Genomic DNA, 23691 nt, shown 5'->3' with positions numbered 1-23691 from the left:
GGACTTAGCACCTTCTAAAATGTTAAATAACTTTTAATGATGGTGCTTGTCTTCCCTTGCTAGGTGGGAAAGTCTCTGAGGCAGGTCTTTGTGTCTAAGTTCACAGATGCATCCAAAGGGCCTAGAAGACTGCCTGGCATTCAGATGACACTTAAAAACTTTGTTGAATAATGAAACAGCTGAATTAATGATCTGTCAAATCCCTGATCAACCATTAGCATTCATGTCATTTGATAATAAAATTTAGTTTCCCCTTCTTGAAGTGCATAGAGGGCTTAGTCTTCAGAAATGGAATTGTTTAAGATTCACTTGCTGTGGGACATTCCATTCAAAGGATTCCTTCAAATACAGGGGAAAAGAGAGGTTTTTAAATTTTAAAAGGTTGAATGCTTATAACCTGCTATCCTGTTTTTTCAAAACTGGCTTTATCTCCTGCTCATCTGGTGAAGCCTTTCATGCTTTTCCCACCTCCCAAACCTGGGGGCAACCAGGGTTGATGATAGAGATAGTTTCAAGTGGTTGACAATTTAGGGCCCTCAAATACAACAAAGAGGTCAGGAACAAACAACTTACCTTTTTACATTAAAGGGTTAATTCCAGAAAACAAATTTAAGAGCATTTTTTCCCACACTTTTTAAAGAAATGTTTTATCTGCAATTACATGTCAACATCCTTTCTTGTTTTCCCTTCCTTGACTGGCTCATTTTTTCTTCTCATTTTTTGGCTAGTATTTCATTAATCATGGAGCTAGTGAGCACCACAGTGTGTGATTTTTCACTTCAGCTTTGATCGACTTGAAGCAAGATGCTCTTGAAGCTGGTTTCGTGATTCACTTTAGGCATCTTAACTGGAAAATACAGATTGTCTTATAGTGCCTCCTTAAAGCCATACAAGAATTCCCTGTTTTATTAAAGTTTGCATAATACCACTTCGCTTTTACAAAAGACCTGTATTAGCACTTGTTTTCTTTAGCTGAAAGAAATCTGAAAAGGATTTCCACTTTTACAAAACAAAAGTATAAATCAAAAATAGCGTTCAGCAGTCTGTTTGGCAGTGAGCTGTTACAGAGGCAGTACACACCCTGAACAGCAAGAGCGGCCCCTCCAGGCTCCTTCTCCAGGAACCACATTCAGCATCTCAGCCTTAAGTCCCCATAGCTTTGAACTACACCTGTGAGCATCTGTACTTTATCTTGATTAATTTTGTGCATCTGTTAGTTGTGTCCTAAGATATCAGAAAAGCTTAAGAGAGGTTATTTTTGGGGTCTGAGAATACTCAAAAAATTTTCCTTATACATTAATGGTACATTTGTTTCTTCACTTTACATCATTTGGACTTATGAAAATTTTCATAGGAATGTTCTGCTTTTGGATAGTGGGAGAAACCTGTATTCCAACCTGCCAGCATGCTTTGCACTTCTCATTATTTATCACTTTCTAACCCTAGATTACAAGTATTTATTTGCATGTCTATTTTTGCTCTTATATTTAAACTTTCTGCTAGTATACCCATTTGTATAACTCACAAATGCTAACACAGTGTTTAATTATAATCTGGTGAAATGAAATGAAACATATTGTAAATCCTGTGAGGGGAAATCCCAGGGCAAAATGCCTTTGAACCTAAAGTCTGTCAAAAGGAGAATAAAGTTTAAACACCCATTTATTGCTTACAAGGAGTCATCCCACATCTCTCTCCTGCTGCAGCAGAAACCAGTGAAGATTCCCCCCATCCTCTCCCATCCAGATAAGCCTTTGCTTGCCATGTAATTACCCATGGACTACTTCTCTCCACCCCTTGGAAACACCTTTTGAAACGGAGATGCACTAAAGCCAGGTGAGAGATTCTGGAAATATTGCAATTTTATCCACACATGTATAGTCGGCTTACCTCCAAGAACTTCAATGACTACCCTTAACATGGCATGGAAGACCTTTGTTGATCAGGCCCCTGCCTCTGTGCAGTCCCCTCAGCTGTCATTCTCTCCTACCCACTAACCCCCATAAGCGCTAGCCCTGCTGATCCATGCTGCTGCTCACTCCTTGCCTTTGTACATCTTCCTTTCTCAAAACAAGGTACCCTTTTGACTGCATGGTAAATTTCTCACCGTCTTCAAGCCATAGTTCATACTTGTTTATTTATCATTTGTCTTCCTTCATTAGCCTTTTAAACTTCATGAATGTAGGGATCTGGTATGTCTTGCTCACTGCTCTCTCTCCATGGTCTGAAAGCAAATAGGGACTAGATCAGGAAGCATCTTAAATGTAGTACGTTTCATTATTTCTAGAAAGCAATGGGGAACCACCAAAAGATACTAAGTATTATGCACAGGTTTTCGTTTTGGAGTATCTATCATTGCTTGTGGGGGTATGAATTGGAGAAGACAAAGCTGGTCCTAAAGATCACATTAGAGTAAGCAAAAATGATGAGGGCCTGATTTGAGGAAGCATCAGTGGGGTTGGGAGGAGGTGAGAGATTGGAGAGAGGGCAGCAGGATGCAGTGATCTACTGGTTGCTGTGAGTGAGGGAGTGGGGTTAAGGGTGACTCCCAATTTCTGCCTTCAGGGATCCTGTAGCGAGTGGCGGTGTCTGGAACTATCACACAGTATTACAGCTGTATGTTTACTTGTGGATCATTCCCACCTAGTCCCTTTTAGCAAGACCTCGATAAAAGTCGTTCTGTTAGCCCTATTAGAAGAGCACCTATTATGTATGGACATAAAATGAATGAATGAATGAATGAATATACTGAATATATTGAACAGTAATTCTATGATCCAATGGAAGGAATTGCCGATATTACATATTTTACATATATTGTTCTCTGCGTGCTGTGTCAAGAGGAGAGGAAAAGAAGAAACTTGGAAAACACGAGATTACTGGCCTCTCAGTTGCTTTCTGCCTATTGTACAACTAGGAAGCTGACAATAAAGTTTATTTGAGCGTCGACGTGCCCCGACGTGGCCCCGCCTCCCCTGCGTAGCCGCAATTGGTGGACTTTGACCGGCGGCTGCCGCTCGTGACCTACGATTGGCTAAGGCCGCCGTCATTTCGGAGCGTTCTGGCATCTGCCCGCCCCTTCGCCGCGTCGCCGGTGCCTGCGCCGCCTGCTGCTCCTCGTCTCTCTCCCGGCCGAAGCTCGGGGGACAGGAGCGGGAAGTGGGGACCATGTTCCGACGCAAGCTGACGGCTCTCGACTACCACAACCCTACCGGCTTTAACTGCAAAGGTGAGATAGCGCCCGGGCCGGCCGCGGGGCGGCTCCCTCAGCGCCAGCACCCTGGCTGCCCACCCGGACCCTCCGCGGCCTGGTCTCCCTGGCGCCCCCGGCCCCTCTTCTCCCGGCCACCCAGCACCCTCCGCTTTCTGCCGCCTGTCCTGCCGTGCCGAGGCTTCGGAGCCTCCTCACTCACTCCTGCCTGAACGTCGCCACTTTCTGCACTTAGGAAACTCCACACACACCCTCCCCACCAGCACAGTAGAGGGAAAATCCTCGTTTTCTAACTTAACTCTTCGATTCGGTGGTTCCCCAGGTATTTGGGCGATACCTTAAGCACCTGCTGTAGGCCAGCGCAATGCTGGAATCTGAAGGAGGTGTTGAGTAACTTGAAGACTAGTTCATTGCCCGCCAGGAACTAAGGGCTGAAGGGCTGAAGGTGGGATTCGGGGACAGTCGGAACCCACCCAACGTGAGGTCAATACCTTACTTGAAGGCCAGGACTGATGGTGTTGGGGCAAGCGCGTATAGTAATGGGCTAATAACATTGTGGGGGTCGTGCAAAAATGTTAATAGCAGGTGAGCAAGCGGTTCAATTGCAAATACAAGGGTATTTGGGATTTCACAGCATTAATATTTTTAAAATATTAATATTGCTACTCACTGTTAATCAACTACTACCCACCTTTCTTTCCAGAGTTCTTGACATGTGGTAGACTAATAAGTTTGAAAGTGATCAAGTACATCAGAGTTACTAAGACCATTCTCAAGACTTCATAATGGAAGCTTGAATTTTGAAATTGAAAATAATTTCTAAGCAGGATAACTGTTTTGTTGGTCTCCTTTAGAAGCATATAAATTTATAGAATCTTGTTTTTCTACTTTGCTTTTATTGAACAAGAAAAGGTCAGTGGCAACAGCATAGAATGTTTCAATCTTTGAGCCTCAATTTTCTCATCTGTAACATGGGCATATTAGCTATCTCAAAAGGGTGTGCGAGGATTAAATGAAAAAACATAATGAACTTTCTCATGTATGTACTTACATGTGCTGTAACAGCGAATGAGGATAGTAATATCTTAGATCTCTCTGCTTTGTCACTTAATTTCTTTATTTTATTATTACTTTGATATAAATTTAACCTTGCCCAGTCCTCCTTTTTCTTCCCCTCCCCCAATAAACTGGAATAATAATACTTACATAGCAAAATTTTGTGCCATACACTCTATTTATACTTATTTCACTTAACGTTTATAACAACCCAATGGGGTAATTCCACTTGTCACCCCCATTTTGTAACTCAAGAATCTGAGGGACAGAAAATTTAGATGATTAGCCTCGGTTCACACTAAATGTCTTGAGTCAGAATTTGAATTTAGGCTAGAATATGAACAGAACATTTTTAATCTGTTGATCCAAAGTCTACATTTTCAACTACTACTTCAAGAAGCTCAATTAACTTACTATCTTGGATTTTAAAAAATTTCACAAGACATTTGTTTGCAGAGAAGGAAGTGTATTACCTAGTACTTCTAGTGATTTATGTAATATTTTTGTTGTAGATGAAACAGAATTTAGAAATTTTATTGTTTGGCTTGAAGACCAGAAAATCAGACACTACAAGATTGAAGACAGAGGTAATTTAAGAAATATCCACAGCAGCGACTGGCCCAAGTTCTTTGAAAAGGTAATAAATTAGAAAGTAGAATCAAAGTACAGAGAACATTTCCAAGAATTATAGGAAAACAGACAAGCTTAAAATTACTTTGTTCTTTTAAAATAAGTAAAAATAACAATGATCAGTGCTGGAAAGGCTAGATTTCAGGGATTAACATTTTTCTTACCATATTTCTTTATTTTTTAAAACAAGTTATATGCTCTCTTCTCCCAAGCTTTTATTATAAGATAGAAGTAGCTTTGTCCAGAAACACTGAGGTTTCTTTAAAGTGACATGTATTCTCTAAGTATTGAAAAATGGCCAATCAGAATTTTTGCATTAGACTAAAAATGTAGCAATAACACACTAGAGTATTATATTAAAATAGGACATTGTCAATGTGCTTGAACACTCTGATTGTCTTATTTATGCTTATATTTAACATATAGTTGTCCTTTATTTTGTACAATAGAAATAATGCCAAAAAGGTCTGTGTGTATATCTCATTTTTGTGGCTAGAATAATTTCCCATTGACTGAGCCTAATTTTGGTAAATTTTTGCAGAAAAAAAAACGTTTTCAAATCAGAATAAAAATCACTTTTTCACAGTATTATTATTTACATCAAACATTTTCATCGGTTCTATTTGATGAGTAAGATGATTTCCTTTAAAAATATGAAAAGTGACTAAATTTTTCATTTGCTGGAGCAAAGTGATAAGGTACTCAGCTTTCTTAGAACCAGAGATTTCATGCTTTAGGGGATTGTGTAAGTTACAAAACTAGCTTTGTGACCACAGGCAAATTGTATTAACCTTTCTGTGTCTCAATGTTGTCCTAATAAATGGGGATAAAAGTGGTACCTGTCTCACAGGGGAAGCATGTGTTGCGCTAATGAGTAATGTATACCTGTTCACAGAGGTGCCTGGGCCATAGCATGTGCTGTGTGCTTACTTCTCCCACCACTTCTGCTACTGTTACAATTGGATTATTTTCCTTTACCCTTAAAAAGTATTTTTAAAATACTTGCTAAGCCTTTTAAAGCTTTGAAATATATTGTTAGGATTTTATATTTGTTTATATCATCACTTTTTATGTATGGCCCATTCATGTGTGCAAGACTAAAGCTCCTCATGTAGAAGGGTATTTGAAGAATATAAAAAACATTGTGATGAAAAAATCCAGAAGTGATAGTGAAGTAGGATAACTTAGAGATACGTACATTGGAACTTACACATATGGATACTTTCCTTCAATTTGGTTTCTTTGAAATGAGAATGTCATTGCTTAAAGCTTATTGCAATTACTTTTAGATCATGAGACATCTTTTGAATATCCTTAATATTGACAATTTTTTTATACTTTGAAAGTTGATTTGCTTTTTGCATCATGACCAAATCTTGTGAATGAGTGAGTTGGGTTTTGTTTTTTTGTTTTTAAAGAAGAGGGATAAACTTTTTGGTTAGATAATAGCTATGGCTTAAAAAATGCCAGTTCATTAATTGTCCCTCAAAGAATTTCCAAAAGGGAGTTCCTAAAGATTTTGAGTAGTGACATTAGACATTGTATTGAAATTAGATTTTCAGCTCCTAAGAGACGTTTGGAGGACAGTACTCAATTGGATTTACAGCTTCTGATGTTTATTTAAAACTTTTGGTTACATTCTGTATGTATGTCACATGGCTTACTCTTATCAGTGGTTATTTCCGTAATAGAAAGCTAAGGTTTAGATTATAATTGGTTTGTTTGTATAGCCTCCATTTTTATTTAATTGCTCTATGTATTTTGAGACCTGGAATCAGAAAGTTTTAAGTTTCAGATCCCAGGTCTAAGATGTGTAGCCATTGGCAAGTGTTGACCTCTAGGTCTCATTTTCTCTATATAAAATGAGGATGTTGCTCTAGATTAGGTTGCCCTACCTGATATTTGCAAAAGTAAAAATGGAAACATTTCAGGTTTTTTTCTTAAGTGTACACTTGTATGTTTCCTTCCTTTGGATTATGTAATTGCATCAAAAGTTTAGTAATATAAATGTTAAAAGAAATTCTTAGAGATCCAAACTAAGGTCTCTTTCAGTTCTACCATTTTTTTGATTGAGTGGCTTTATAGTAATAATGAAACCAGATTTTTTTTTACCCTCACAGTATCTCAGAGATGTTAACTGTCCTTTCAAGATTCAGGATCGACAGGAAGCAATTGACTGGCTCCTTGGTTTAGCTGTTAGGCTGGAATATGGAGATAATGGTATGTTTTGTGGGGTATGTGTGTTTTAAAGAGGAGAGGAAAAGTGGGAAAGGAATGTTAAAATGTAGGGAACTTACCAGTCTGTGTTTGTCTAAATTGTTTTTACCTTTGGTTTGTTTTAAGGTTTATACATCCTTATCTCCCTTTTCAGCATCTATTTTAAAATTTACTTTTTTGGGAACCATTCATTTGTGTCCCGTTCCCCCAAATCTCAAATTGTATAGGAAAGAATTTTCTAAAATTACAAAGTGTCTTTATTATCATAAGACATTAAAAGCACTGTCTTTCATTGATACTTAGATTTTTCTTTTAGAATTTGGAAATGGTGTCTCCTGGAGAAGGCTAATTAAATGTCTTCTCACAAAGAACGTTACTTTGGTAAATCTGCCATCTTTTCACTGTCTGCACCTTAGCCTTTTAAGTTTAATTGTTGTTAAAGTCCCGGAATTGATAGGATTTCAGAGTGTTGGTTGCAGCAGGTAATTTCACAAGAAACTGAAACATACATCTAGTGCCAATATACACTATGGGCCCAAATGTATTCATTGCTTATGTTTAATGTTTCATTACAGATGCTTGTATTGTTGGAAGCCTTTGAATGTTGGTACTATAGTAAAAAAAATTTTTCCAGTAAATTCGTATTTCCTCTCATTAGGTCATTTCATTTTGAAAGGCCTGCCAACATCTGTATGCAGGATCTGATTATCACCTCCATCCTCTGCATTTCATGTTCTCTTCTATTAACCTGTCAGTTCCAGTCTTAATCATTTGCTTTTGAAGCCTTTTTGATATCTCAGCCTCTCTGTTTCCTCCCTTTCTGTTCCTGTCCATCTTTTTCCAGGTCCTTTCCCACTGTTCCCTCCCAACTTTTCCCAGTGCTATCACCCTAATACAGGCTCTTGTCACTTTCTGCTGAGATTGTAGTACCTTTCAAACTAATCTCCCATTAGCATCACCTGTACTTCTCATCCACATGGCCCACCAAGCTAACTTTTTGAAACATAAATGTTCTAGAATGCTAAGCTTTGTTTCCCATGAATAACTGCTATTATATATTCAGAAACATCGTTTCTTTCCCATTTTCTGTAAAAGGACTCCAGGCTTCTTACCCTGGTATTCAAGGCCTCTGATAACTACTTTCCAACCAGTATTCCCATACTTGACATTCCAGCCAAATTAGAATTGCTATTTTCACTTTACAATTCTCTTTTTACTCCCACCTCAGTTTCTTTGCTGACACTTTTCCCTTGGCTAATAGGCAATTTCATTCTATCTCCACACATGTAAATCCTACATATTCTTGTATGACCCAGCTCAGATGCCTCCCTGGCCACAATATTTCCTTCTGAACTTTCATACCTTTTAACTCTGTACCTTTTAAGTCACTCACCACTTTCCATTTTGCTTCAATGTCTGTTTGCCCCACCGGGTTGTAAGCTGAGACTCAGCGCTGTTTTCTCTGTTGACACAGTACCACTGGTAGTTTTCTGTTGCTTTTGTAACAGAGTTCCACAAACTCACTGACAACACAGTTTATTGTCTTACAGTTTTGGAGGTCAGAAGTCCAGTCTCATAAGACTGAAGTCAGTTTGTCAGCAGAGCTGATTCCTTTTGGAGGCTTTAGGAGATTCTGCCTTTTAGAGACTGTGCCTGCATTCTTTGACTTGGCTCCTTTGTCTTCTAATCTAGCAACATGTACCTTCAATCTCTCTGCTTCCAGTGTTAAGCTCTGTGATCCTCCTAAGGATGCTGTGCTTAAATTGAGCCCACCTGGATAATCCTTCATTTCAGAGCACTAGATTCATTAAAAAGTCCCTTTGCCATGTAAAAGTAACATATTCACAGATAGCAGGGATTGGAATATGGACATCTCAGTCAAGATTCTGTCTGCCACAGTACCTGACATAGTTTCTTTCATAAAATGGATGTGCTTATCAATGTCAATAAATGTTTGGCAAATGCAGAATATGAATATGTTCATATACTGATGTGGAGCATCACTCTAGTATATTTTCCTGGTTTCTCAGACTTTAATTTCAAAAGCCTTTTGGCAGAAATTTTAAGGAAAAGTCAAAGCCTTTTCTTTACTTTGAATATTAGTTTAAAAAGAAAATACTTGTAATTCTCTTCCTTCAGACAGTAATGGGATCATAAGCCTTGGTAGCATTAGTGGCCCTCTCTGGCTTTCAGCAGTGTGTCTATCCTGGTCTGAGTTGCTAGGAACTCTGCGTTTGTTAATTATTGGTATTAACTTAGTATAATCTGTTAGTTTGTAATAAAGTATTTTCCAGCTTTTCAAAAGTGTTTTTCAGCTATTCCGAAATAAAATTATAATCACATCGCCATTTCTGTTTTACACTTACTTATTCCATTTGTCAGTCCCATTTTTATAATACTTAATACCTAGGTATAAAGAACAGTAAGTGCTACATGATTGTGTATCCTGCAGTTGACTATGACTCTCAAGTATAGTGATTTCTCAGTACTAGCATTTGTATCTGAAATATAGTGAATTGTTTAATATTAAAAACTTACCACTGAATTTTGAATCTTTAGTTGAATTACAGTTGACAATATTAATTCTTCCTACCCAAGAGCATGGGATATATTTCCATTTATTAGTGTCCTCTTTAATTTCTCTCAAGAGTGTCTTGTAGTTTTCAGGGCATAGGTCTTTCAGTTCCTTGGTTAGGTTTATTTCTAGGTATTTTATTCTTTTTTTTTTTTTTTCAAGGTAGGAGAGTAAGGCAGAGATTTTTATTTAGAGATAAAGCGAGAGGACAGAGCTCCTGGCTCATGCCAGGAGGGGACAAGAGAATCCCTGGTATTTTATTCTTTTTGATGCAGTTGTGCATAGAATTATTGTCCTGATTTCTCTTTCTGCTAGTTCATCATTAATATATAGGATTTCTGTGTATTAATTTTGTATCCTACAACTTTGCTGAAATCAGATATTAGTTCTAGTAGTTTTGGAGTGGGTTCTTTAGGATTTTTTATGTACAATATCACGTCATCTGCAAACAGTGACAGTTTAACTTATTCCTTACCAATATGGATGCCTTTTATTTCTTTGTGTTGTCTGATTGCCGTGGCTAGGACCTCCAGTACTATGTTGAATAAAAGCGGGGAGAGAGGGCAACCTTGTCTTGTTCCCAATATAGTTGAAAGGTAAATGGTATCAAAAGTGTATTAAAAATCTAAGCAAGAAAACAAAAAGTTTTGTTTAATCTAAAAATGTAGAAATGTAAGAACAGATTTGGGAAAGGGTTAAAATAGTAATTCTGTCCTTTATCAGTAGAAGGTGCTGTTGTCTTGTGTTCTTTCATTAATATGTTGCATTGTTCATGACTTTTAAGTTATTTTAAATTTTTATTATTTGGTGAAACCATTGTGAATTTTTATTTTTTGTGCCTTAACATTTTTTTTAAAACCTTTTGCCAGCTTGTCAATTAAGGTGACTAAAATCTGAATTAAATTTTTTTTAACTGTTTTGACAATTTCAGATGTACAGAAAAGTTGCAAGAATAGTACAAAGAATTTTCACATACCCAGATTCTGCAAAGTTAACACTTTACTTCACTTGCCTTATCCTTCATTCTATTCCTATAAGCATATATATGTGATTTTTTTCCTAAACCACTTGATACTAAGTTGTAGATGTGATTCCCTTTTATCCTGAGTTCTTTAATGTGCAGTTCCTAAAAAATGATGGTCTTACATAACTACAGTACAATTATAAATACCAGGAAAATGATTCTGATTCAGTACTTTTACCTAGAAGTCATTCACATTTCACCAGTTGTCCCAGTAATGTTCCAAAACCAAAGCAGTCCTGGATCATGCATTGCATTCAGTTTTCTCTCTGTAGTGGCCTATAATCTGAAACAGTTACTCAGTCTTTATTTGTGCTTTATGACACATTTATTTTGTAGAAGGTCTGCTTTATGACACATTTATTTTGTAGAAGGTCCCTTAGCTTGGTTTGTCCAGTGATTCCTGATTAGATTTAGGGTTCATACTTTTGTTAGGAAAAACAGTTCTTTTAAGTGCATCATATCAGGAGGCATGTGTGTAGTCATAGGCCAGATTACTGGTCATGTTATTCTGATCACTTGGTAAAGGTTTCTCCACTGTAAAGTTACTATTTTCCCCTTTATAATAAGTAATGTGCTTCATGGGTAGAACTTTGAGGTGGTGTCAATATGCTTTTGCTTCTCAAGCCTAATCTCTAGTTTTAGCATCCATTCAATAATTCTTGCCTGAGTCAGTTATACTGATGATGATTGCCAAAAGATGTTTTTCTAATTTCATCATTCCTTCTACATTTTCTTTCTATTTAAGGAGGCATTTTTCCCCCTTCTTTTCAGCTTACCTCTATTTAAGTCAGTGTAGATACATGGATTCTCATCTTACCAATGGGTCATAATCCTTTTTTATTGTCTGTATTTTGGTATTTACACTTCCAGATTTGGCCAGTGGTAGTTCCTTTAAAGTAACTGCTGTCTGACTTAAATTGTAATGCTTTTATTTTCCTTCTTGTTTCATTGGAAAATCATATAAACACTGCAGCAGAAAGGGCATTTTGGGTATTAAGTTTAGTGAATTATTAAGTATTTATATTTGTAAGGCTTAAGTATTACTATTTTTCAAGTAAAATAAAATCTACCTTTAGAATTTTGAATTTCAAGTCTCCATAAAATAAGTTTAGGTTTGTAAATGATGGTGTATTTTAAGCACTAATTTTTTTTTAGAAAACACTGTTTTAGATTCCATATACAGCATTCAAAAAATTTGGGAAGAAACTTAACTTTTTAGTGAGTTTGTATTTAATCCCATGAAACCTATACTTAACCTCCTCCCATTCTTTTATACCTACTCAGTTTCAGAGGGAGCATAAAGGTAGACTTTACTAAAATTTAACTAGTGCTTGAAATCTTTTACTCTTAGAAAAATGTTAATGAAAATACATTTGTGTGGGTGTTCCAATAATTTTAATTTAATGAAAAAGCTACAATCACATTGCTGTCTTAGTTTATTTTTTATAGTAAAAATTCTTATTGGATGAGTTCTCTTGTGCTTATACTCAGTTTGGCTCAGTTAATACACAGTGTTTGTTTTACCTTAAGTTACAGTTCTACAAATTGCATTTTAACTTTTTTACAGCTGAAAAATACAAGGACTCGGTACCAGATAACACAAAAAATGCTGACAATGCAGCTAAAAATGCAGAGCCATTGATCAATTTGGATGGTAAGTGTATAAATGCATAAAAATGATCACCAACATTTTTGGTTCAAGTGTTTTTTTTACTTCTATAGAAGTATGTGTTTACTTGGTTTAAGTGGTTCATATTCTCTGTTTTTTAATGTCAGTTACAATGTGCTTTTCCCTCTGTTAGTTAAGTATCTGAATGTTAAAATGCTGTTCTTTGAGCTGCTCTGGTAATTTGGGGGTTTTGATTTATATTTAATCATGGTGGTAATTGTTTGCCTTCCTGGATGCATAAAATAATTTTTAATCTAAAGAGACTGTCAAACAAGTAGTATAATTTTTCATTATTTTAAGTCTCAGAGGCTTTTAGAAGATTCTAATAATACATTAAATATTCTTTCACTGACCAATTCATGGGTTCTATAATGAACTCTAATTCATGAGTTATTCTATGAATTAATAAACTGTACGGATACTCTATGCTCCTGCTTAGAGAAAAGGTTTGTGCATTGGAAGGATCTGTGTATTAAAATTAATAGCTTTGGGACGAAATGCTGCTTAGTAGTTCTACACAAATAGGCCTCACAGAAAAAAATTACAGGATAAACCTATTGTGAGTTAATTTAACCATTTATTGGACTATTCAGTTTGGCTGGTTAATAGGAAAACCATGGATCTCATCAGTTTACCTAATTGTTGAAGTCCCTATACTGCTCTTGTCAGCAGCAGTTTTAAAAATTAAGATTTGTTGTTACTGGGAAATTAAAAATGTTCTTTGTAAATTGTATGTTTATATATGCATCTGTAATTATGTTCTTGCAGAGCTGTAAGTTTCCACTTTTAATCTTTTATAGTAAATAATCCTGATTTTAAGGCTGGTGTAATGGCATTGGCTAACCTCCTTCAGATTCAACGTCATGATGATTACCTGGTAATGCTTAAGGTCAGCTTCATCAGCTTCATATTCTTAATAGAAACTCTGTATATATATTAACCTCTTCATTCTCTAAAAATTATGTTTGATATTTAAATTTATGGGGGAATAAAACGTGGAGGATTGTGGGACACAAAAGCTGATGTCATGATTTCATGTTCAGATTATCTAATAACTAATACAGAGAGTACTTACTATGTGTCTGCCATTATTAAATTCTTTGCAAAGATGATCTTATGTAATCCTCCCAGCAATCCTAGAGATAGATGCTAATATGTTTTTTTAATGTACATGAAGAAACTGAGATGTAAAAAGAATAAATAAGTAATGTCCAAGATGACATAGAAAATGAGAGCCAAGGCTTTAGGCATCTGATGCTGTGGTCCATTCTTTTTCCTGTATCACCCTACTTGTGTTTGATCAGTCCTTTTAAAGATTCATGGTCTGAATTTATTAAGAGAGTTGAAAATTCCTAATAAGTTATAGTGAATTTGGTCAAAAATAGGTACCCCAAAATCTCTTTGAGGAATGACTACTTGTCTTCCAAGTCCCCTACTGTACATAGGCCACTCAGTTCGTGCCTCCATTTCAGGGAACCCAGTAGTCTGAAAGAGGTCTCATTTCTAAGAGGAAAAATCTACTCACACTTAAGATTTATGCTGAGTAGTTGTGATAGTACAGAGGGGCCTGGGGAAGGGGAGAACGTGAGTGGTACTTAAGATACCAGATTTGGAAATTATTTTAAAAGTTATACTGAATTTATGAGAAATTAAAGAGCTTTTGACTATGTCTTCTGCACATAAATCACTTTAAACTATCTTGCAGTAAATTGAATAATTAAATTTTACTCTACCCACCAGAGATGAAGCCATAATTTATTTTACTTTTTAGAGTGGTATGTTTAAATGACAGTGTGATGAGGGAAAAACTTTTCTATTCATAGATGATTATAATTCTCTATGCTGAGTCTGAAAATTAAATAGGATTTTCTCAACTCAGATTGGATGCCAAGAGACAAAAAGTTGTTTTTAATGAAATTTAGTTCTTTCAAAAGCTTGTTCCTTACTCAGGCAATTACCTAAGTTGACTTGGAACAATTCTACAATGGTCATGTCAGCTTTAATCACAAATTGAATGAGAGAAGATACAGACAAGGCTAGCATATTTGGGGTGCTTTCATTAGACTTTAAAAATGCAATGGGAAAAAGTATAAATCAGCTATAATCAAAAGCTGTATAATATTCTAATCTTAGGTGCGTGTTTGTCCTTTGAGTTTGTGTAACAAGCTTCAAACAATACATGACAATATGGAAGCATCTTCAAAGGTTTGCCAAGTATGAGAATCAATATATTAACTGGCAACTGGACTATTGTTCAGTACATTTGCAGTCACTGTTAACAATTGGTTTTAATTCTTTTCCAGTGTAACATTTGGTTTTTATTATTAAAAATAATTTCTCAGTTTTTTCACACTTATTTTCGAGTTATAAGTGATACATTGCTGAGTTACGTATTTTTTTTTTAGTTTAATCACCCACTAATTAAAATCCATTCATGAGTGTGTGCAGGTGCATGCATGCACGTGCATTTGCCATAATATACCTTTGTGATGACAAAACAATGTGTTCTATGAAAGATCTAAAAACATCTTACTGTAAGTAGAGAAAGCAAGGGTGGCGTATATAATAAGCTACCCTTTGTGTCAGAGATTGTGTGCTTTGTACGCTCTGGCAAACATGCACGCACACGCACACACACAGTCTTTGCACGTTTGCCGGAGCGTGCTTGTAATCTAGCGGAGTCCTTCGTAAGGATACATGAGTATCTTGTAATAATGCTTGTGTTTTGAAATGATGGCTAAAGCTTGGCTAGGAAGGAGATCTACTTTTTACCATATACCCTTATTTATTTAAAAAAATTTTTACCACACATATGAATTACCTATCCAAAAAATGTTTTTGATTGTTTTGGCCATCATTCTACATTCAATATTAAGTGTGAAAACTTTATTACAATAGCAAGTTTATTTTTATTTATTGGAGCATTTGTTAACGAACCTAGGTAATTCTAACTTCATCAAACTGGGCATCTTATTCTGTAGACTCAGAGTGGGAAAGATGACAAATAGTGATAAAAAATAAAAGCAGTATTTTTGGGTTTCTTAGGCAATTCGCATTTTGGTCCAGGAGCGCCTGACACAGGATGCAGTTGCTAAAGCAAATCAAATGAAAGAGGTAATTTCTAAATCATTAATGAAAGTTTCTTCTGATCTTGTCATGAATTTAAATTAAACTTTGAATGTCTCTGCTAAGATACCCATTCTATGTTAGAACCGCCCAAAGAAAGGATAGCTTACTTCAGTGGGATTGAATTTGGTTCTTAAACAAATTGTAGCCAGTCGTTTTCTGGTGAAAAATGAGCATGTTTATCTCACCTTGTACTTTAGAGAAGCTACCAATAGAACATCCAGAATCTACCAGGACAAACAAGTTCGTGTGCCCAGTTGAAGTTTGTTTAAACGAATTTATTTACTCTTATGAAATATACTGGGTTGTTCTGACTAATATGCAGGAAACAGGAAATCTCTTCTCTTTATTACTAATTTTCTTTTTTGACTTAAATCCTGTCCTTACTCTTTTGTTTCCTCACAGCTCTTCTCATTTTATTCTGTTGCATGCATGAAATATGAGAAAGCCTTAGTTAAGGTCACCTTGTTGATAAGTGTGAGTTCAGTCAGTCTAACTCAAGAGCCTGTGCTCTCACGGTAGATGGGGACAGGGGTCCATGTGTGGAGGCCTGCATGAGCTAGGTGGTGAGCCAGGTGAAGTGGGTAGAGGTTATATTAGAGTGTAAGGTTCTGGGTACAGGTGATTGAACCTGTCATCTTTGTAAGCTGCTTTGTAGGCTGAGAAAACTATGCCATTACTATTTTCCCCTTAGTAATTGTGGCATATTTTTAGGTGAACTATTAACAGAAATCCAAATGTCCCTATAGTCTCATTGACTACAGGACAGTACAGAGAATGTCCTCAGGGGTTAACAACAGCAGCTTCAGTTATCTGATTATGCCTCTTCCTCCTGCTGCGTAGATGTTGCAAAGAATGTCTTGGGTACCAGCATCATTCCTTTTTCAAATTTTTTTTGCTTTCCTCACCCTCCATCCAATTCCCCAAAGTCTTTTGTCCTCTGACCCCATCTTTGGCCAGTCCCAGCAATGTTAAAAGGTTATTAATGCCAGGGCAGCATAGTCCCTGCTGAAAGACACTTGTTTCTTTTAAAGGTTCTTACTGGCTTATTATTTATGAATCAGGCCACTAGAAATTGGATTAAAGATCAGCTTATTGCACCCACATGGTAGAACAGACAGTAAATTGTTTTGGCATAATAAAATCATTCATTCACTTATTCAGCAAAACTGTGCCTTTGGTTTAGAAGGCAGTACAAATCAGGGCATAGTCAAATCTCTGCTGTTGTTTGCAAAGTGAAATTTAGTTTTATTTTCAGTGCTTCAAATCTTAATTTAATGTTATCTCAGAAGATACCATGCTATAAAAATACAGTGGAGAAGTGTTTACAGTTAAGTGTTCTTGTTTTGTAACCATGCATAACTAGCATCTGGGGCATGTCACCTTCAAGGGTAGCTGTTCCTTGGAGGTCTCTTGGCAGACAAAGGGAAAATGGGGCCTCTGGTACCAGACTGACATAGAAAGCTACTCAGTAGAAGTCTACTCTCTCAAGTTTTGCTCATCGAATTTTCATACCCATTTGTTTCTTTGTGTATTTATTGTTAGCTATTTTAAAGCAAATGGAGCCTAGTTAGATTTGCATTAATAGATTAGGCAAGAATTGAGTAGTAACAGCTTAGCATTTATAACATTGAAAGTATAGATAGTGACTTTTTTTACTACTGATTTTATACAGTATAATCACCAGAAATTCTTGACTGTCCTCATTTTGATTTGATAGTTATTGTGAACTCTTTACAGGCTGGCACCCTCTTTGAAAGGAGCTATTATGTTATGTGCCTGGGCTTACAGGGTTAGGAACTAGCTTCCCATTGCCTGTAAAGGCCATTTTTTCCTAACTGGTCGTAGTAGGAAAAAATTCATCAAAAGGCAGATTTAAGGAGGAAATTCTCAGTCCCCTTGCCACTGCAGCTAAAAGGGTTAAAATAACAGAAAGGCTGCTTTTCAGATGAAAAAAGTGATTAACTGTAAATTGTATTTTTTAAAGGGCTTGCCTGTTGCTTTAGACAAGCATATTCTTGGTTTTGACACAGGAGGTAAGTGGCTTTGTTTTGATTAGTTCAAACTGTTTTTAGAGACTTGGTGAATATTTGGGGGAAATGAGTAAATGGTTGTAAATACAAAAGTTACTGATTAATGCAATGTTTCTTACAAAACAGATGCAGTTCTTAATGAAGCTGCTCAAATTCTGCGTTTGCTGCATATAGAAGAGCTCAGAGAGCTACAGACAAAAATTAATGAAGCCATAGTAGCTGTTCAGGCAATTATTGCTGATCCAAAGACAGACCACAGACTGGGGAAAGTTGGAAGATGAACATTTTAGGATTTCAGCTTCTTACCTACTTAGTACAACTGGGAACCGTGTACACTTTGGCATGTGTTTGGAAATCTAATGTCACATTTTTGAGGGGAGAATCCCAGAAAATTGACTGTGTTCTAGAGATTTACCATCTTTGCTTTTTCTTTAATAAAGTTCAGGAAAGTGGATTTTTTTTTAATGTGTTTTGTATCTGTATAATCAGTCTGCTTCCAATTTTGTTATAGAGACAGTACAGTTCCTCAACTCATAGGAAATCTTAAAATATTTTATTGGAGTAATCTAGAAAATTAGAACTGTTACAGCTTTGGTATTTATAAATGTAATTTCTGTGGGTAGTCTATAGAGGGATTTACAGGATAAGGAAACACAAATTGAAACATTCTAGCACCTTTTAATATAAATAGAAATGCACTGATGCCGAGGTAAAAAAAAAATCCTGGAAACTATAAATAAGTTGGTTCTTTCCCATTAGTTCTGCATAGCCTTCTTTAACTATATCGAGGTTTGTGATCTTGAAGATTTTATTTTTATACTGATATTGTGTGCTTTAATTTCTTGGCCAGAAAGAATCCATAATAAAAATCAGATTTAAGATTTAGGGTCTTAAATTGGTTCTTAGTTGAGTGAATTTGACCTTTTAAATATGATATAAATGTTTAATTGTTGCTTATTAAAGCAACATTTTATAAAATTCCATTATCTTTTAAAAAAACTTGTAATAACCTTTTTTTTTTAAATACAGTAGTAAAGATTGAGGTATAAACTTTTCACAAAATATACTTAGTCTTTTTGCACTGAAACTATTCACCTTGTTTCCAAGAACTTATAATGGCCAATTCCTCATTCACTTTCTCTATTTGCAGTATATATGTTCTTTCGGGTCCATATTCAGATTGTAAACTCCAAGTCCATTATGATGCTGTATTTACTTTCTTCCTGTGAGGGGAGGTGGAAAGAGGGGGCACTGGGTGAGTTATTTTATAACCAAGTTGCAACAGCAAGTCTTTTAAAGGAGAAGTATCTTAGGCTGACTTTTTTGTGTAGTTAAGGTAGTAAAGACTGGTCACCCCATGTATTTGCCATTAACTTGTCCAGCTCAAAGTAGCTATCACTGGTAGTGATGTCAGTGGCAGCAGCTGGTACCTGGGCCAAGGGTAATGAGTTACTAGGTGCATCTTTCTCTACCCTGCTGATGCAAGAAGTGGCCCAAGCATGTTCACTCACCTGCTGGGCAGTAGGGGTAGACTGCAGTTATCCCGTAGAGATGAGATCGCTGCTCTGGGAGATATTCATCAGTGAACTGGCCACTGTCTCTGTTTACTGATATAACACCATCCCTTGTAACAGAAAGGAAGAGTGAATTTATGGGATTTCAGTTTGGATAAAAAAACTCAGTTTTGATGGAGAAAATGTTCTGCCAATTCTAGAATACTTTTTTCCCCAATTATTTTAATCAAATGAGTTGATACTTCTTATATTTGGAATATTTGTCTTTATCAGTGGATCACAAACGGTCCCCAGACTAGCATCATCTGGGAACTTGTTAGAAATGCAGATCATTGGGTCCCAGCAATGCATTTTAAGTCCCAAGGATGGGGTAGAAGGGTTTAGATATTATGTATTTCCTTTAATATTCTCTAGTTCCTCGTTGGAGAACTAGTAGTCTTCAGTTGTGGTATTTTTCATTCTTCTAGGTGGAGAACTAATATGTCCATATTATCATGATTTAAAGTAAATCATGACTAATAATGTACCTCATAGTACCATTTAAAGGTAGTCTTTTATTGTCTGAAGATCAGATTTAGGTTAATGTACTACTACTTCTTTGAATAGCTCTGCCACTTTAAAACTACCTGTGAGTAACACCATTAAAATTGTGGATGATGAAAAAACAGGATTTTAAAAGGAGTAACACTTCAATGATGCTACTAATAATGAAAAGATAGTGAGATGAAAACTTTCGTAGAGGCATTAATCACCTGTTGACATCTGGTAAAATAAGTGGGGTGTCACCCAGAGTGTATTGGCCTCACCTCCTCCAATCCGTGTGGTAGAACTGATCTGCATAGCTAATAATGCTGAAGGGGTAGTTGAGGTTGTTTTGGATGACACGCCGTCCAGTTCCATCAGGTAGTGTACACTCCAGTTTTTTGGTTCCTTTTAAAACATCAAAGAGAGCAAATGAGATTCTTTCATACCATGAAAAAACAAAAGCTCCTTTGCCAAAAATAATAAAAATTTTAATAATTGATATAATTTCAAGTGTTAGCTCTTAAATTATTATAAATATAACATCTAAATACTTGCTTGCCCTCTGTAAGCAATGTATAGTAAATAGCCAAGGCTGCCTTGTAACTAAAAAGCTGTAAAAATTTTAAGAACATCTAGGTAGGACTAAAAAAATGGTAACACACCTCATTTTTCAATGTAAAGTAAGCAGTCTTGAAAATGTTACAATAGCTAAACAAGAGTTGCAGATTTCACATTTCTCATGAAACCCTGATTTAAATTTCAATTATTTAAAAATAACTTATTTTGGACAGCTGGATTGTAACAGTGACCCATCTGCATTTTAGGTCTTCTGACTTTAAAGTCTTTAAGAATGGACTTTTTCATATCTTTATAACTAGATATATATGCCATCTTTTCAATTGTGGTAGTAATAAAATCACATAACAGAAAGAACTTTGGTATTGGCAACCCAAATGTATTACTGAAGGAAGCCATCCTGCCATGTCACTTTGCAAGAATGTTCTCAGCATAATAGCATACTGTCTGGCTGTTAAACAGATATTTATAAATGTTATAATAATTGGAAAAAAAAGAAAAAATAACCAAATAACCTTTCGTCTTTAAGTTTGTTAATTCCAACAGTGGAAAATATTTCTTTATAAATTAAAACGTATGCCCAGTGGTCATGTGAGAAGGGTGAGCAGTACAAAAATGAGGACATAGTACTAGCCCCTGAGCTTGCTGCCTAATTCATACACACACACCCCTATCGCCCAGGAAATTCATTGTAAGAATCACTACAAAGTGTTCTTTAAAAGTTTACTCATCAAACAAAGGAGTAGATTATGTGCTGTACTGTTCTAAATTTAAGCCAAAAGATCTAAATGATGGGTTTTGGTTTTGTTGCAAGACCATTTGAGAAGGCCAGTATCCAGTGTAGTTAAGCATTCGGTATTTGCATTCCATTAGCTGTGTTACCTGCATCTGCCCAGCAGAGCAGTTTGGAGAAGGGGTCAAAGGTTAAACCATTGGGTAGTCCAATGTCTTTATTCACCAGAATTTTTCTGTTCTCTCCATCTAAAGAAGACATTTCAATTTTAGGAGCTTCTCGATTCCAGTCTGTCCAGTACAAATTGCTGTGGATAAATTAGAGAAAGATACACCTTCAGTGTACAGAACCCTAATTCCAGAACCATTTTGGAGGCTTTTCACTAAATATTTGAGTAAAAAACAAAGCTAAAGTATTCTTTACTGATTTGAGGGGTTTCTCTGGAATTTCATTTCACAGAAGCCCCATGAAATATGACAAGAGTTTCTCAAGGTACAGAAGCTCTTCCTGGTTTTAATAGTACTCTCATTTAATGACCTTAGCAGTTACCATGGACAGGAGCATTTGTCTCTTGACTTTTCCCACAGTGAAAATGAGGCCAGAAATAAAATGCTGGTGTTTGACATTTTTGTTACTGTCACCATTTCATGGAGGTAAGGTGGTGGCTTCCACACTGTGATTTCCTAATGTGTTGCTAAAGGAGATCCACTTCATTGTAGTGTGTGAACACAGAAAGGCCTTGCTTAATCATCTGATCCAAAAGTAGTCCCCATCCTCACATACTCTGTGAATTCTCTACACATTACATCACCATCTCCCTAATTTTCTGGCTTATTTGTCTCCTGTCTTAATTCCTCCTAGGAGAATGGAAGCTCCATGAAAGAATAAACCTTGTGTTTGCCAGAACAGTGCCTGACACTAATGCTGTTAATGTATTTGAGCTTTTATACTCATGTTCTGGTCCTCCCCATACTGCATTTAAAATCCAAGGGCTTAAATCCAGATCTATAGGTAACAGGAGGATTAGGGGAGCCCAGCTGACCCTCGGATTGGATCCACAGCAATGGCACGGGGGTTCACCAGGTCTGTGTGGAAGAGGGCCTTGCGATCAGAGCCGTCCAGGTTGGCCCTCTCTATCTTATCCAGGCCACTGTCTGTCCAGTACATCGTTCTACGGAAGTGGTCAATGGCAAGTCCTTCAGGGCTTATCAGACCTGGAAATAAAAGCAGGACTGGTGTGAAAGGTGAATGTGAAGCAGAGAGGTCTACGTGTGAATAGTTTTTGTAAAAAAAAAAGTCTTGAGCCTCTAAGTCACAAGAATCAGGTTAACAGAGGAACACATCCTTTTGGCTTTTTCTGCCACCTCTAATTGCTTCCATACTAACAGACCTACCAGCTCGATGGCACCACAAATCCCTGGCTCTGGGGTCAGATGGCATCAACTGTGGCCACACCCTTATTCTTTAACTATGAGCCCTTCCTGCTGAGGCCTTGTTTTTCAATGGAAAGGGCTCACTGTAAGAACCACTTTCTCATTCCTTCCATAGGAATGTGTTTGTTTATATGGGCTGCTGTTGTACAGATTAGTAAAGTGACTTGTGTAGAACTTAACCTCCCCTGTTGGATGAAAATGGGAGACTGGTATAAAATCGGCAAATAACTTGAAATTAATAGAGTCAAATAAACACAAATATCTTCTGAGGGAAGCTGCTGACCTGAGGTAATGATCGTCTCGGGCTCTGCTCCAGGTTCCAGACTGGCACGGCTAATTGTCCGGCCAGCAACATCTGTCCAGTACACCATCCTCTCTCGGCAGTCATAGTCAATCCCCACAACTATGGAGCCCTTTATAGACCAAAACACAGAATTGGAAAAATTATGACACCTTGTGTTTCCCTTGAGTTCATGCCCAGCTGCCTCACACACACAGCCGCAGTGACCAGTCCTACACTATAGTCTTACAGGCAGCCAGGCCTGGCCACTCACTAGCTGTGTGACTTTGGTACTTAACCTCTGTCTTGGTTTCCTCATTTGCAAAATGAAGATAGTAGTACTAGTAATAGAAACACTTCATACTGCTGCTGTAGAAATTAATACTGTAAGTGCTTGTAAAGTATCCTCATCATTATTCAATAAGCACTGTTACTCTTGGCAATAAGAATAAAAATGATTGTATGAAAAAAATCAGCTCCTTCAGTAATTAGAGGGCGAACGTTTGTCTCAACAAAGTAAGCCCGTAAGACTTAGGCAAAACCTACTGAGTACTTTCAAATGTCATCAGCACTTTTTGGAAGAGCGTTTCTAAAGTTTGCTGACACATAACAATAAAATCTACTCTCCCCTCTGCTGCTCACAAGCGTTCCTTCTCTACTAAGGTACAGTCACCTGTATCTCCATCACTGCCTCTTGCCACAAAGCAATTCTTAAGTTGTACTCTTATGTAAAAGGAAGCCTACAGTTGGTTGGGTTAGGAACGAGGGAATGGTAGTCACTCTACCTCTGGCTAAGGAAATCTGTCCTCCTTATTGGTAAATAAATGACAAAGTTTTTAAAAGTGCTGTGTTGGTGATATTCCTTTCCAAAACTGCACAGTACTTGCTTCATAAAGTTTCCATCTCCTGCTCTGAGAAGCCCAGCAGATGTGCAAAGCCACCATCTAGGGGCCACCTGGTTGTCTGAGGTCATACCAACTCCCTGTTTGCCTAACAAAGCCGCAAGGGCCTGGCTTGGCTATTTGGCTTGGAAAAATGGGCAGTTTAAACGGGGGACCTAAGCTTGAGTACAATTTTACTTGAAAATTA

The 23691-nt window shown here is 36.8% G+C and overlaps 2 protein-coding genes across 2 annotated transcripts in view; one reads left to right on the top strand and one right to left on the bottom strand.

Annotated features, from left to right (window-relative positions):
- Window positions 1-3056: 3056 nt before the first annotated feature.
- RTRAF (RNA transcription, translation and transport factor) lies at window positions 3057-17995 on the top strand. The gene is made up of 8 exons (XM_017658710.2): window positions 3057-3229; window positions 4780-4904; window positions 7018-7117; window positions 12281-12367; window positions 13183-13271; window positions 15428-15496; window positions 17496-17544; window positions 17668-17995. The coding sequence occupies exons 1-8, from the start codon at window positions 3169-3171 to the stop codon at window positions 17820-17822; spliced, it is 735 nt and encodes a 244-aa protein (XP_017514199.1). The 5' UTR covers window positions 3057-3168; the 3' UTR covers window positions 17823-17995.
- Window positions 17996-18077: 82 nt separating this feature from the next.
- Window positions 18078-23691, bottom strand: part of NID2 (nidogen 2) — a 53022-nt gene continuing 47408 nt past the window's right edge. Inside the window, exons 16-21 of the mRNA XM_017658709.3 lie at window positions 22606-22735; window positions 21932-22103; window positions 21039-21196; window positions 19862-19985; window positions 19053-19165; window positions 18078-18764 (exon numbers count right to left, since the gene is read on the bottom strand). Of these exons, the coding sequence (XP_017514198.3) occupies window positions 18754-18764; window positions 19053-19165; window positions 19862-19985; window positions 21039-21196; window positions 21932-22103; window positions 22606-22735 (708 nt within the window). The 3' untranslated portion in view covers window positions 18078-18753. The remainder of the gene's footprint in view (window positions 18765-19052; window positions 19166-19861; window positions 19986-21038; window positions 21197-21931; window positions 22104-22605; window positions 22736-23691) is intronic.

The sequence above is a fragment of the Manis javanica genome, chromosome 8 (genome assembly GCF_040802235.1).
Source record: "Manis javanica isolate MJ-LG chromosome 8, MJ_LKY, whole genome shotgun sequence".
Classification (NCBI taxonomy): domain Eukaryota; kingdom Metazoa; phylum Chordata; class Mammalia; order Pholidota; family Manidae; genus Manis; species Manis javanica.
Note: the sequence above shows the minus strand (reverse complement) of the source record. Positions and strands in the feature narration are given on the sequence as shown.